Source organism: Mchenga conophoros, linkage group LG12 (assembly GCF_057382185.1).
Source record: "Mchenga conophoros isolate Kocher_MC1m ecotype Shallow Benthic linkage group LG12, M_conophoros_male_GT1.1, whole genome shotgun sequence".
Lineage (NCBI taxonomy): Eukaryota > Metazoa > Chordata > Actinopteri > Cichliformes > Cichlidae > Mchenga > Mchenga conophoros.
In genome coordinates this window covers 27,899,384-27,915,213 of record NC_140537.1, presented here as the reverse complement: position 1 = coordinate 27,915,213, position 15,830 = coordinate 27,899,384, and the positions used below count along the sequence as shown (strand labels likewise).

Genomic DNA, 15,830 nt, shown 5'->3' with positions numbered 1-15,830 from the left:
TTGACAGCATCAATATGAAAGTAAAGATTGTTTCATTTCATTGATTTATATGTGCTTTTTTAGATGTCATCTAGCATCCATAAATCATAAAACTGAAAATGAATAAATACAAGAAGGGTAACACCCTCTTTCACTGAGCAGAAGCTTTTTTTTTCCGCCCACACAGTGAGCCATCTTTGCTAGCATAGACGATCTTCGACACTTCTCACACAGCCTTTACGCATGTCCGGTGTGACATTTCAGTGCAGCTGCCTGTGACGGCTGCACAAACACACAAACACTGTCAGTAAAGAAGCTCAAGCCTGTCGCGTCTGAGGGCACTTTCGACGGAGAAACCCACCGTAAATGGGTTTATCATTACACCGGCCGTTACTTTCATCGTTCCCTTCTACATGGATTGAGTGCCGTGGATGGATATTATTGTCGTCCTACCGAGAAACCTTACATCGCCCTGTCCGCTACGGCAGCCATAGCTCGGTCATCGACGCTGGAGGTTGGTGGGCTGCCATTTAGTTAGCACCGGCCGGCTAAGCTAACGCAGCTAACCGACTATGTTAGCCGGTTAGCTCACTTTAGCTAAGCGGCTAGCCTAGCGTAGGGCTGTGTTTCTCTGGCGGAAATTTACCCTGGGAATTTACCCCTCCTGGTTTTGGTATCAAGTTACGTCCTTTTATTACTGCCTTTAAAAAGAGGCGGAGTAAGGTTTGGGTTCAGTTCTTAAGGTCTTCTGTTAGGTTAGATTATTTTTTTAGGGAAACTGGTAGAGTTAAGTCTGTGGTACCTCTCAGATGAGTAGTCACGTTAAAACTGTTGTTACATAATATCGGGCTCATTTGCTGTCTCGTCGTCTTAATGTTAGTTTTAGCACTACAGTAGTTTTCTGTCTCACTTCTGTTCCCATAAGAGTGAACTCTAACCTCGCTGTTTCTCCGTTTAACAGCGTACTGTAATCTGCCCCTACAATGGCAGTCTTTAGTCACCAGGTGCTCCTCGCAGTTACAAGATCAAGGTAAGTCAGTTGGACACGGTTTCTTTTACTTTTAGTACCTAACAGTTTTATTTTTACTTTTGCTCGAATACTTTCGCTTATTGTGTGTAAGCTGGAGCAAACTGTGAGTCGGGGCGTGTTGTTGGGCTCTGCTACAGGTAAACAAAAGAGCACGAGCCAGTGCTGGACAAGGATCGATGCTGATACCGAGTTAAAACAACACATTTAAGCCTGGATAATATTTACACTTGCTTGAGAAAACGCTCAAATTAATCAAATTAACTTACAAGGGAGCAAACTCAGAAACCTGAGGACAATCTTTAAAAACTACAGGAGGAAAAAGAAGTATGAGGAAAACAAAAGCGAAAAGTAAGGGAAAGAAACCCCACAACAGAAAAAATTACTTAAGGGCCAAAAATACACAAGGACACACATGTTTATAAGGAAACACATTTTTTTTATATAGTGAAGGAAATATATGCTTCACTTTTTAAGGTTTAGTGGAAAAGTAAAGAACACACACATTGTCTCAGCCTCCACCACTCTCAGCACTGGAGCCCCCCAGGGGTGTGTTCTGAGCCCCCTGCTGTACTCTTTGTACACATATGACTGTGTGGCCACTACCAGCTCCACCACCATCATCAAGTTTGCTGACGACACCGTCGTGGTGGGCCTGATCTCTGATAACGAGACGGCCTACCTGAAGGAGATTAGGAATCTGGAGAACTGGTGCCAGAGGAACAACCTCCTTCTAAACGTCAGTAAGACAAAGGAGCTGATAGTGGACTTCAGCACTAAGCAGGAGAGGAACTACCAGACCCCCGTCATCAACGAGTGCCCAGTGGAGAGAGTGGACAGCTTCAAATACCTCGGAGTTCACATCACGCAGGACCTGTCATGGTCCTGTCACATCAACACCGTGGTGAAAAAGGCCCGACAGCGTCTCTACCACCTCAGACGCTTGAGAGACTTCCAACTGCCCTCCAAGGTGCTCAGGAACTTTTACTCGTGCACCATAGAGAGCATCCTGGCGGGAAACATCTTAACCTGGTTCGGGAACAGCACCATGCAGGACAGACGAGCTCTACAGAGGGTTGTGCGGTCAGCTGAGCGCACCATCCGCTCCGAGCTCCCTGACCTGCACTCAATCTACAGCAGGCGGTGCTGGACCAAGGCCAGGAAGATCGTGAAGGACCTCAGCCATCCCAACAACAGACTGTTCTCTCTGTTGAGGTCAGGAAAGCGATTCCGCTCCCTGAAGACCAACACAGAGAGACTGAGGAGGAGCTTCTTCCCGCAGGCGATACGGTCTCTCAATCACACCACCACACAGTACTGACCCACACATATGGTTCTTACACACACACTGGACTTTCTGGACTTTGGTTTTGCACAACACTGGTCACTATATTCTTCATTTCCGGTTAATACTTGTACAGCTGCTGTTATTGTGTATATATTTATTTATATTTATATTTCTTCATACATTCTTATATAGTTCTATATTGTGTATTTTGTTGTACAGTTATTTTATTTTCAACTTTAATTTATATATTTATCTTTATCTTATTCTTCCCAGTTAAATTTACCCTTCATTCTAATTTGTGTTGTACAGTTATTTCATTTTTAACCTTAATTTATATTTTATTCCTTCCTAGTTAAATTTACCCTTTTTAATTTTTCATATTTATTTCCTTTCTTATTCATAGCCTTTTCCTTTTTTGTTTTCTTTAGGTCACGAGCAGTTGTCCAAGCATTTCACTACATATCGTACTGTGTATGACTGTGTACGTGACAAATAAAAATTTGAATTTGAGACACCAACAGGACCATCATTAAAGTAGACAGAAAACTCTAAACTCAGGCTAATCTAAAGTAGTTGTCCTCTGGTCTGAATGTGTAGCTACTGTGAAAAACAACAAAAATGCATATGTGCTGTTTCAGTGTAAACGTCAGTGTCACCAAAATAACTTCACGTGTCACTGATAGTCAGTATCAGCTCTCTGTTGCATTCTGCTGTGTTGCAGGAGAGTGTAGTCATACAGTTATATAGTTAACTATATAACCCATTCTTGATCCAAGAACAGAAAGGGCAGGTCAGTTTGTTTGTAAACTTTTTGTGCATCCTGCAGGTAAACAGTGTGCATTTAAAAAATAAATAAATAAATAAATATAAGAAGATGGGTTGCCACTGTTTCATGTGCGTACATACCAGAGGGGGGGATAACATCCTCATCTAATATTAGCGTCAGATGAACTTTTTCCATAATTCTGAGAACTGTTGGAAGAATAAACTGATTTCGTGTCTGGACTGCAAGAACTCTGAATAAGTTTAGGTCTTAGACAAGAGTTTTAAGGGTCCTTAGATAAGTATGCAGTTGGTTACAGTTCCCATTGTTAACTGAAAAGCACTTGAAGGTGTGTAGTCATCAGGACAGCTTCTCAGAGGGTGGTTACCCTCAGGCAGTGCCTAATGTACATTTAGTAGCAGGCACTGTTTGAGGTCGGGGGAGTGTCCTGGGGGCAAACTGTGACCTTATGTTTGCTCCCCAAACTGTGAAGAGTCCATTCTTAAACTGCATTAATATGTATTTGCTAGCAGAGGCTCTTTCTGGAGGTATATGGAGGTAAACTGTGACCTCAAACAGTGCTTGACACTTACACAAAAGCCTACAGAAGTGAGAAAAGGCCTCTGCATTCATGTGTGTATAGTAGCAATGATGGTGTTTGGAGGAGGAAGTGGTGTTTCATTGCGGGGGTTCATTGGATTCCAGGGACTGCCGGAAGATTCAGTATCCCTCTGAAAGCGTTGCTAAAACAATAAGAAATTTTCAGAAACAGATGAAGGTTTCCTAGAAGGAGCTGAACGAGTGATGTGGTGATTCATCCAAATATTTTTAGAGTGAATGTGAACGCAGATATGTGTACAATTCTGCGAGCTGGAAGTAGTTTCTGTTCGGCTGTTATTATTATGGGTGTAATTGCTGTTTAATGACAGCTTTATAGCTGATAAACGATATGTCGTATAAAAGGTAAAGTTTGAGATCACTTCCCCTCGTCCCCCTTAGTATATAGAAATGGTTAATAGACTTTTTTTTTTTCTTCTAAACATTAGCTTTTTTCAAGTTTTCACCAGGGTACCTTGTTGTATGTTGTGACTTCACTATCCTGCTAGTTCAAACCAGACATACTAGATTTAGGATAATTAATAATAGAGAGTCTGTCTGACATGGCTGAATGACGTCAGAGGTTTCCACAAAATTAGCTTGACCTTACTGGTTAACGACAGTCCCACTTTCAAAATAAGAGTCCAGTCTAAGAGCAGTAAAAATGGGTCATTTTGTGGGGGATGTTTGCACAAATTCCTTATTTTTCAGAAATATTTTTTTTCTGGTTTTTATGAGTAAAAGTTCCACTCAGAAAACATCTACGTTTAATTCATCACCCACTAACTTAACAAACATCGTTTAAATGTCACAGTGGAGCTTTTTGAGGTTTTAAAGCTTCACAGACAGATGATTTTAGACCTAAACTGTATCTCCTGTGTGGTAGTGCAGTCAGTGCCCACACCACAGTTCAAATAAAATGAGCCTCTTATTGAAATTTGAAACATTCACATATTGTAAAGCTATCCGGTCGGCCCGGTTGGACAATTTGAGTCCACTTCTGGATTGCTAGCTGTATATTTGACTCCCTCCTCTGATTTAAATCCAGAGGAGTTCATTTACAGCAATCTGAACCAGAAGCTATTCTGTGTTTGTATTCAGTAACATAACGTTGTGTTATTGATGGTCTCATCCGTCACTAAAACATACATTTAAGGAAAGTATTGTCTAAGCAGTTTTTGTTTTTTCTCTGTCAACAGGGGATCATATTTGTTATCCAAGAGGCACAGCTGCTCCTCCTTGTCTTCCAAAGCCTATCTCCACGTAGTCCCTCCTTGCCACGTCTCGCCTTCGTTCCCACTCAGGTCCTCCCGCTATGGTCACCATCACTGTTTCCGTGGCCACCCCCTTGGTCGTAGCCACAGCTCTGTCCTCCTCACTCGCTCCCTACACAGCTCAGGTGTTTGGCTCCAGGACATAAAGCAGGAGGACACTAAGACTTCACCACTACCACCACCTGCTGCTGCTCACGATGCTTCTTCAGGAGATAAAAAGGACTCTCCAGCTGCTGCGCCTCAGTCCCAACCTCCATCTGCTGCCCCTCCAGCACCAACAGCCGCCGCAGCCACCATTGCTCCGGTTAAGGACAAGGCACTCGTGAAGAAGTCTCTGTATCAGAGGTTCGTGGATGAGTTGAAGCATTACTACAACGGCTTCCGGTTACTCGGTATCGACACCAAGATTGCTGGCAGGATGGTGTGGAGGCTGCTGCATGGACAAGTGCTCACACGCAGGGAGAGGAGAAGGGTAAGGGAGCTTAAATGTTGGATTAGTCTGACTAATTTTAGTCTTTAGGGTTTTCAGGATTGTAGCGTGAGTTTAGTTTTTGTTTTTTGAAAATGCTTACGTTTAGTTTCCATCTCACAGCTTTGAAGCCATCTTTCCACAGCTCTGTCCTGCATAATTTGCAGGCTGTTGTGTTTATCCTGCTGTGATGTGCTGTAATAGGCTGCAGTCTGGGTGCAGCAGTAGTTTGTCTGGTTTCTACTCATTTTCAAACACTCAGCTTGAGTCATCCAATCCCCTTCCACCACCACCCTTTCTGTCCTGTTACTGAGATTCATTTCACACCCAGCTCACTGGCTTTGTGTCAGAAGGAGCTGAGGACGATGGATGTGAGGTTTTAGTCTTTGTTCAGTGACTCTGAAAATCCTGAATGACGTTAAATATAATCTGTGGCATGAAATCCTGCCATTAAATATGTCCTGTCTCTGACTGCCTGACCTGCTGTGCGTTAAGGATTGACTGTTTAAACACTAATCCCCAGTGTAGTTGGTGTTTTGGGATTCAGAGAAATATCACGGTCTGTATTTTATCAAGAACCTGTACACGCCTATTTACTCCTAAAGCTGAAGCCATTTAGTGTGCTACAGCTATGAGGCTGAATAAGTGTATATTTTTTTTTTCTTTTAATGGTTGTTTTCACCTAACAGCAGCACTACAGAGGTTTTATACGCCTGCCGAATGTCTAAATATATACACAACTCGTGTGATTTCACAGCTTGTCATGTTATTATATCTCTAATGACCAAACTATTTTAGCAACCAAGAAGGTACAGTTGTGATCACATATATTATACAGGAATCTATCAATCTATGTATCTCTCTCTCTCTCTCTATATATATATATCAATATATATATATATATATATATATATATATATATATCTATATATATATATATATATATATATATACACACACACACACACACACACACACACACAGCGCTCAACACAGACAGCATCCTCAGAAGGAAGAGCGCAGGGCAAGCTAGCGAGACAGAAGTTAAGCTCTCCTTGCAACATGGCAAATTGAACCTCCCCCACCCTCATTCAGATCTGGCGTTTGGAATTATTTTGGTTTTCATGTGACGTATGACCCTGAAGGTAAGCGCATCATGGACTAAAGTAAAACAGTATGTTGGATGTGCCACGCAATGCTCAATCACATGGGTGGGAACTAGTGTGTTAGCGCAGTTAGCGCCCCACGCAAGGGGCGATCAGGGGTAGCTCCTTAACGGAGATTTGCCGTGTTGTGGCGTTAACGTCATTTCAACGAGATTAACGCTGACAGCACTAGTGGGAACACAACGAATATGACTGCACATTTACACCGACGTCATCCTAGTGCAAAGACAAGTGGAAGCAGACAAAAACAACAAGCATGCATGCTACAAACTTTACCCGACTCATTTAGACAGCCGTTAGCACATGATTCTCCTTATGGGGACCTGATATATTTAATATTGTGGCGAGCTCAGACAAGGTGGAGACGGAGGTGTCGTTTGGTCTTGCTTCCCGTGAGCTAGCCAGGGAGCACAGCCGTTTATTGACATCTGCAGAAGAACACTGCCGCTAGCTAACTGCTCAGCGCGGCAACCGCACAGCAACAACAACACACAGGGCGCCCTCTGACCCCGGAAGGACACACCGCCGCAGCGAGAGGGCGTCACCCGTCACTATGGCAACATAAACAAAACATAACTGTACAAACAGAACCCCGAACAGCCCTGACCCGCTACATAGCCCCCACCTAAGGGGTCAGTCGTCCCCGACGACCCCATTACCCCACACAAAGTCCTGCAAATGTCCAGGTGCCTTCTTTTGGCGCACTGGCCGGTCACGACCGGCGGGGGAAAAGTCACTCGGGTCAGGACATGGGGTGCCACCATCATCACACTTCTGACACCAATGTGGCGAGCTCAGACAAGGAGGAGACGGAGGTGTCGTTTGGTATTGCTTCCCGTGAGCTAGCCAGGGAGCACAGCCGTTTATTAACACTGCCGCTAGCTAACTGCTCAGCGCGGCAACTGCACAACAACACACAGGGCGCCCTCTGACCCCGGAAGGACACACCGTCGCAGCGAGAGGGCGTCACCCGTCACTATGGCAACATAAAAAAAAACCATAACTGTACAAACACAGCCCTGACCCGCTACAATATGCTGCTGAGAATATAGCCCAGAAGAAGTGTATAGTATAGCTTTTATTTTGGAAAGAGCCATTTCTCTGTAATAAACTCTTTCCCACAGATGAGTGATTCCTCAATCAGATACAGGGTTTGCAAAATCGCTAGCCCGACGTCCCGGGGCTAGCGATTTTTCCAGTCGGGCTTTGTAGGAAGGAAAAATATATTGTCGCGAGCTCAGACAAGGAGGAGACGGAGGTATCGTTTGGTCTTGCTTCCCGTGAGCTAGCCAGGGAGCACAGCCGTTTATTGACATCTGCAGAAGAACACTGCTGCTAGCTAACTGCTCAGCGCGGCAACCGCACAGCAGCAACAACAACACATAGGGCGCCCTCTGACCCCGGAAGGACACACCGCAGCAGCGAGAGGGCGTCACCCGTCACTATGGCAACATAAACAAAACATAACTGTACAAACAGAACCCCGAACAGCCCTGACCCGATACATAGCCCCCACCTAAGGGGTCAGTCGTCCCCGACGACCCCATTACCCCACACAAAGTCCTGCAAATATCCAGGTGCCTTAACTGGCGTGGTAGGCATGACTGCTACGGTTGGGGGCTCGGCGTGTGGGTCGACAGAGGTAACCCATGAAGCATTGCCCTAGCATGTGTCGCGACGGGCCGCCGCCGCGGTGCGCTCGCGCTATCGGGACCCGTCGGGGGACTTGCATGGCCACTCACACCCTCTCTCTTCAATCGCCAGTTTCCCAAGCGGGGAATGTTCTCCTCGACAGCTTGCTCCAGCCTCTGAATGTCTCTCTCCATTACAGCGAGGGTGAGCTATCCCACTTCTGACACCAATGTGGCGAGCTCAGACAAGGAGGAGACGGAGGTATCGTTTGGTCTTGCTTCCCGTGAGCTAGCCAGGGAGCACAGCCGTTTATTGACATCTGCAGAAGAACACTGCCGCTAGCTAACTGCTCAGCGCGGCAACAGCACAGCAACAACAACACACAGGGCGCCCTCTGACCCCGGAAGGACACACTGTCGCAGCGAGAGGGCGTCACCCGTCACCATGGCAACGTACACAAAACATAACTACAAACAGAACCCCGAACAGCCCTGACCCGCTACAATATGTCAATGCTTTTGCATTCTTTCGGAAATGTAGCTGGGTAATTATGTCATTGGCGTCGATGAGCCACTGTCAATATGTGACATATTGAAATCACGTTTTAATTTGCGCTTGTTTTTTGCTTTCACTTTGCAATCGCGCGAACTGTGTATAGAGAGCGACAGCACTGATTGGTGAGTGATGATAATTTGCGCACCAATTCCTCTGACATCGTCTTATCAATCGTTAGCTTACTATGCAAACATGACAAGTGAAATCTCCCGCAGCAAGCTTAAACATATGAGAGGTTGATCGCGCAGAGAATCGCTGACCGGTGTGTGTGTGTGTATGTGTGTGTGTATATGTATGTATGATAATGGAAATAGCCAGTTTGACTGACAAGCTGAGGGCCGTTTATGTCCTCACAGTGCTAGCAAGTCTACATCAATATTTGACAGAAACTGTCAGTTGGTTTACTTTTCCTGATGACATGTGTAGCGCTTCAGGTACAGTTATTGTTGGTGAAGCTGGGAAACAGCCATGGTCACACATGTCCTCCATCTTGAACTGCAGCTGGCGGTCCTTATTCTTCCTGGCATAGCAACTCGTGAACTAGTTCTGCTGCATCACCAGCCACAGTTGAGCATGGAAGAGAAAGTAGATAGCATCCATAAATTTGCACCTAATCACAGATGCATGGGCTACGTCCACACGTATGCAGGTATTTTGTTAAACCTCTGTGCATCTTGAAATGCATTTTAAAATTCATTTTCTGTGTTTACACAGAAACGATGTCAAAGGTGTGTACCTTTATCTCCTTTTACTTTTGATTTCAGACTGTGTGCTGTATTATCATTTGTGGGCTTTTGATTGGCCAGCATTTCTTCACTGTTATGGTTAAAGTGTACCTCTGGACGTACCCTCGGTCGCTGTCAGACAAATATCATATTGGTGCATCCCTGACAGTTAAACTATAAACTTTGATCTGTGCTTTTATAGGACCCCTCGTCCATGGCTGTCCCTCTTCTACCTCTGCTGTGGAAGGACCCACAGTCAGCAGCACCACAGCATAAATACTGTTGTCTTGCACTGTTTCTGTTTGTTGCAGCTGATGAGGACCTGTGCTGACCTCTTCCGTCTGGTGCCCTTCATGGTGTTTATCATCGTCCCCTTCATGGAGTTCCTTCTTCCCGTCTTCCTCAAACTGTTCCCAGAGATGTTGCCCTCCACCTTTGAGACGGAGACCAAAAAGGCATGCACACACACACATACCCATACACACACTCTGCTGCCTGAGTGAACTTATAATAGGGTTCATTGGGATTATATAACCTTTCAGACGTGACTCCAGCAGGCTGCTTACTTGATCTAATCTTGATAGTTTACTCTGAGACACGTGTCTGGCATTTATAAGCACAATGTAAACTCTAAATGTTTTGTTTTTTAACATGTTGTCAGCAGACAACCTTTGAACTTTTTATGTGTTAAGTAGGTGCATCTGTCAACAACTGTAACTATTCCTATGACCTGTTCTGATATCGGTCTTTCTTAAACTGCATCATCATTTCTGATGTGTTAAACGCCGTCTTCCCTCACGCACTGAAAGTTTCTGTTGTGTGCGCCCTGTTATCTCTGATCCTGCGTGGTTGTTCTGGAGCACAGCTGAATGATTCAGAGATATGTTGTCATGCTGCTAGGCAGCTTGGAGGTGTCTGCTCTCTGAAACTTAGTTAACAATAATAACAATTAAAGAAAAGAGTAAAACAGCGTTAAAAGCAATGTCAGGGAAAGTCCAAGCCAAATGTAAACTCAACTTACTGTGATATACATTTTATTATTTGCAGTAAGCAAAATGCTGTCAAAGGGAAAATGTGGGCTTCCTTTTTATTGAGCTGTAAAAGCTTCTTATCCTAAACATTCTTCCTGATACCTATACTGAAGCATAAATTAGTTTCCCATAAAAAGCTCTATGGTTTCCGTATAATATATATAATGGGTGTTAAATGCAGCTAAACATAATCAATCAGAGACTGTGTTTTGTTTTGTTTTCCCCCCCTTCTCAGATGATCTTGTCGCATCACTCTGATCTCTTCCCCAAAATGTTTTCCTCTCTAAACTTTAAGGACATAGTTTCTTTAGCCTCTCTTTGCTTGTTGCCTTGCATTTTTAAACAATTGTTGTCATCCTGCAGGAGGAGAAGCAGAAGAAAGGTCTGGCTGCGAAGCTGGAGCTGGCTAAGTTTCTGCAGGAGACGATCGCTGAGATGGCTCGAAGGAATAAAGCAAAGTCGGACGATGAGGCGCAGCGCTTCTCCAAATACGTTCAGGAGGTGAATGACAGCAAACTCGTTGCTCTAACGTTGTTACTGATCCGCTGTCACGTGTTTGAGGGATGACTGAAGAAGCTTTACTATAGTAATGCGTCCGTAACTTTCCATTTCAGGTTCGGGGCACAGGAGAGCAACCCCAAACGAAGGACATTGTCCGCTTCTCCAAGCTGTTTGAGGACGAGCTGACGCTGGAGCACCTGGAGCGCCCCCAGCTCGTGGCTCTGTGCAAACTGTTGGAGCTGCAGCCTATTGGCACCAACAACTTGCTGCGCTTTCAGCTGATGATGAAACTCAGAGCCATCAAGTCGGACGATGAGGTGAGACTGAAAGCTCGTTACCACAAGTTTACAGCTGTGACTAGGAGAGATACACAAAGGCTGTAAAACTAAACAACCATTAATCATCTCAGGTGACATCACAGACTGGGTTTAATCATCTGCCAGTTATGATCAGATTATCCCTTTCTCTTCTTTCCTGCTTTACTTAGTGTCTGATGTTACTGCACATAAAAATAGTACATCTTTAACAAGAAGTAAATCTGTAATAAATGTCTCTGACTTGACTTGTTTCAGATCAGTTTTACTACAATGTTTCCTTTTAAGGTAGAAAGTTCTGAAACACCAAATATATCCTCTTTTTACTGTGCTGCATATGTACACAGCTGCTAGACATACGTTGATCAAGCTAAAGAGTAACTTTTCTCATGCTTCAGTTTTTCACTTCCTCTTTCATCCCTTCACAGATGATTGCAGCCGAGGGTGTGGCGGCCATGAGTGTGTCAGAGTTGCAGGCAGCGTGCCGCATTCGTGGGATGAGGTCTCTCGGTCTTACTACAGATCAGCTTCGTGAGCAGATGCAGCAGGTGAGCAGCCGGTTTTTAACGTGTTTTCTTTAAGTGTTCAGTTGGGAGTCGCCCACAGACACCGCTGTTTGAGGTCAGCTGGAGCAAAATGGTTCAGATTTGCTCTTGAAGACAAGTTCATCTTGGAGAAAAATGAGGAGTACTGTAGGACATGATGGCAAGCTATTGGTCCAGTTATTGGATCTGCTTTTCAGCCTGTTGAGACTAATATTAGCAGGTTTGCCAACTTTGCAAAATAAATCCTTACAAATACAGGCATCCAAGAATATAAATGCACTGAATGGGTTTTAATTGGAAAAATAATAAAGGAAAATGAGGAAATAACAGAATAAAAATAAATAAAAAAGTTATTGGTGTTTACAACAACACAGATCTAAATTAATGAGACAATCTCACCACCACCGATTTTTCCATCCAGTTCTTAAAGTCAGGATCAGGTCGACGTCTGATCCAAATATCAGAGCTAATTAGAAAAAACCTTTTAATCAAAAGCAAACCTTTTATACCTTTCCAGTAATCTCGTTTCATAAATGTTTTTCTCTCATCTAGTGGCTGGACCTGCACCTGAATGAGAACGTTCCTCCATCGCTGCTGCTGCTCTCCAGAGCCATGTACCTGACAGACCTCAAACCCAAACCCCACGTCATCCCGCCTGTTCCTAAGATCGAGGTTCGTCCTTTGCAGACAATTTAAAATCCTACAACTTAATTCACTGACCTATCAGTCGGCCAGAGAAAGCTGCACAACGCTTAACACTCCAGCTGTTTTAAAAAAAAAAACAAAACAGGATCGTCTTTGCTAATCATGATGGAAATAAAAACTGTTTTAAATACAACCAAAAGAACAGAGTAGAAAGTAAAAAGCTGGAAATATAAAAACAGGTTTTGAATGTGAAATAGAGCACATCTGAGAAAGAGAATGATAATCAAATTAAACCAGAGCAGTTTATGATTTTAGATGTGTTCTTCTCACCTCATATTTGTTGGTTGGTCTGCAGAAGGTTGGTGTTACTCCAGAGGAAAACCCAGTAGCAAATACAGTCCCAGTCAGCAGCGACAGGTTGGCAGACCCTGCACTCATCATCAAAGACAGACCGGTCAGTGCACGCCTAACAAAACCAAACACTGAACCCCAACAACACACATGAGCACGAGATCAGATGAACTGTATTTATGACACAGGAAATTGGGCCAAAGCTGCAGGTCTGCAGAGATTTCCTCCTCAAGACCAAAACTTTATTTTCATGCTGGAGGAGCTCTGCTGCCCATTTTTAGGCATACTTGAGTGCATGGATATTTTCTGAGATATAAGGGACAAAATAAATTACTAATCGTCATTTATACCTCCCAACACAGGACATAAAGCCAGTCAGTTGTATCCATTATTATTCTCTTAATGATATATTTATCATATTTTTCTTCTCCTCTATCGACTTTTAGGCAGAGGAAGTGAGAGACAAAGCTCCAGCCGTGTCAGACAAACCTCTAACTCCTGCTGAAGTCCTTCAGGTGAGTGTCCACAGAAACCTGAATGGTTTCCAGTAATTTCTTCCCACTTTGGTCTCATTCGTCTGTCACACTGACCTGAACATGCGATTGACGTGCTCTTATGATAAATCTTTTAGGTAATCACTGAAAGCAGAATAAAACATAGACACAGAATAATAAATTAATCCGTGAGGGTTAAAAATATCTGAAAACGACCTGTGACTGTCACACAGTCACATTTATCTTTTAAAGTCAGTCCTCCCAAGATGTGTAAAGACATTTTAAGATTCCTTGTACGGATTTTTTTTCATCTTATTTTTAGCATCTTTCAAACGAGTCTAATTTCAAATGTTAATGACTGCCATGAGTCCTGGTCGTTTGATTTCTCCTTTGTTTATTTATGTTTTAAAGACGTGAAATCATTTTTATCCGTCATGATAAATCAGTGAAACATGTTAATGATGCCTTTGCAAAGTCTGGGCCTAACTGAGCGCTTTCAGAGCTGATTAGTGGTGAACTATTCACTCCTGGCTGCTGATTCGAGGTGTTCTTTAAGCTCCAGAGAGATTGTACTGTGCTGCAGTTTGTGCAAGGTGTGAGTGATGTCAGGTGATGAGCTTTTTCTCTCAACTTTCAGTTGTGCAGAGCACCGTTTGCTCACCCTGCCCCCCAGAGTGAGACGGCCAACAGGAAGGTTTACTGTAACATCCTGAGGCAGTCTAAAAATAGCATTAGTGTGGGAAACCATAAGAACATACCTAAGGGGAGATTGGATTTGTGCCTTAAGTTTTGACATTTTAGACACTGAAGTTAAAGAAATGCACTGTTATTTGGGTGTATTATTGGGATTTTTTTTTGTGCAGATGTTTTAAAAATATTTTTTTCTACATTTGGAAGATCACACAAATCATGGGCTCCAAATACACAAAGAAGCAGACATCTTTTTACCTCTTTCCTGCAAACATCTTCCGCTCTTTATGGATTGTTAATACATTCACGGCTAGTGTGTAAAAGGCCAAGTCAAGCCACAGGTCTAGGTGTATGGGCTTCTTTATCTACCGACAGCTCATGGCCGTAAATTCTTCAGAATTGCATATTCTTCAATGTGTTTGCCGTGTTTTCTCAGTGTCTGGGCACCATGCTGCAACTCGTTTGACCCAGGCAACAACGTCACTGTGTCCATTGTATTTCTTGGGTCACTGCAGACTTATTAACAGCGTTAAGAAGAAATTTGTTTTGTCTTGATACATGTTCAGTAGGAGATGATAATGTTTAAACACTCTTCCAATCTTTTCCACAGGCCAAAGCGGCAATAGAAGGAACCCAGAAGAGCAAGATCAGTGCGAACGGCGTGTGAAGATGAGCAGGAGAGCCTGGAGCGAGGGGAGGAATGGACGGGGCTAAAACCCCTTATTCTGTTTTTGAACCAGCATCTCACCCAGGAGTCCTGCCCGCTCCTCATCTTCCTCACTGCAGGTTCGGCGGCTTCACCTCAGCTTTGCGCACCCCGATCTCTGACACTCTCCCAACGTGCTACCGCCCTGGCAGTCAGCTGATGGCTGCTGATTCTGTGACCTGAAGTCATTTCCTGGTGAACTGTTTGTGATGACGATGGTTTCTCCCTTTGTACATTTGTAAATATGCTCATTTTTGTGTTCTGTAACTGAAGCAGCAGCAGCTTTGTACAGTTTGTTATGCGCATACCAGGTTTTATTTGCAGGTGTTTTTAACTCCTGTGCCAGCTGAGAGAGAAGTCAACCCTTTTCTTTTTTCTTTTCTTTTTTTCCCCACAGTAGCTGCCCCACCTTTGTTAAAGTCAGCTGTAGGCACCAGAAAGATGCTGCCTACATAAAATATAAAAGGTATTAAAATGTCAGAGATTGAGTTGATCTTATGGTGAAACAGCAGGTTTAGATTGGGGTGGGTGGGGGGGGTGATGATGACGTGCTACTGTTAAGTGAAGAGGGGTTCGTCATTAAGTGCGAGCTCACTGGTACAGCCACTGAAAGGACAAGCTATTTCAAGTGTATTATGTTTTAACACTATGATGCTAAAGAGTCTTTAAACGGAAAATGCTTGATGTCCGCTCGCGTGGAGAAGCTGTAAGCCTGAAGCCACACATGAGATGATTATTTTTTGGTATCGTGGCTGATTTGCCCAAATGTCTAACATCGTTATGCCCCCATATTTACTGTCATCAAAGTTGGAAGGTTTCTCCAGCTTTGTGTGTGTGATGCTTCAAACTCCCTGTAAACATTTAATGGAGAAGCAACTTGTGTGGTGTTTTATTTCTTTTTTCTTTTTACCCCACTCGTTGCTGTTTATCCGTAGGCACCTCCTGGAAGTGGATGACATAACTGAAAGGACATTTTAACTCCAATCATTGCTGGTTAAGACTTGTTTCACTGGTTTTACACATGTGCCTATGGTTAGAGGGTGATTGTTTGTCATCAGAATATATTACTTTGGTTTTT

The 15,830-nt window shown here is 43.7% G+C and overlaps 1 protein-coding gene across 1 annotated transcript; it reads left to right on the top strand.

Annotated features, from left to right (window-relative positions):
* Nucleotides 1–211: 211 nt before the first annotated feature.
* On the top strand, nucleotides 212–15,274 carry letm2 (leucine zipper-EF-hand containing transmembrane protein 2). Its single transcript, XM_085294983.1, has 11 exons — nucleotides 212–493; nucleotides 941–1,009; nucleotides 4,854–5,400; nucleotides 9,787–9,930; nucleotides 10,870–11,007; nucleotides 11,121–11,324; nucleotides 11,750–11,869; nucleotides 12,419–12,538; nucleotides 12,867–12,965; nucleotides 13,309–13,377; nucleotides 14,657–15,274. The coding sequence occupies exons 2-11, from the start codon at nucleotides 963–965 to the stop codon at nucleotides 14,711–14,713; spliced, it is 1,545 nt and encodes a 514-aa protein (XP_085151109.1). The 5' UTR covers nucleotides 212–493; nucleotides 941–962; the 3' UTR covers nucleotides 14,714–15,274.
* The last annotated feature ends 556 nt before the right edge of the window (nucleotides 15,275–15,830 follow it).

Coding starts and splice junctions, on each gene's coding strand:
- letm2 (XM_085294983.1), top strand. CDS start 963: ATGGCAGTCTTTAGTCACCAGGTGCTCCTCGCAGTTACAAGATCAAG. Junction 9,931..10,869: donor TTGAGACGGAGACCAAAAAG/GCATGCACACAC, acceptor GTCATCCTGCAG/GAGGAGAAGCAGAAGAAAGG. Junction 11,870..12,418: donor TTCGTGAGCAGATGCAGCAG/GTGAGCAGCCGG, acceptor TCTCTCATCTAG/TGGCTGGACCTGCACCTGAA.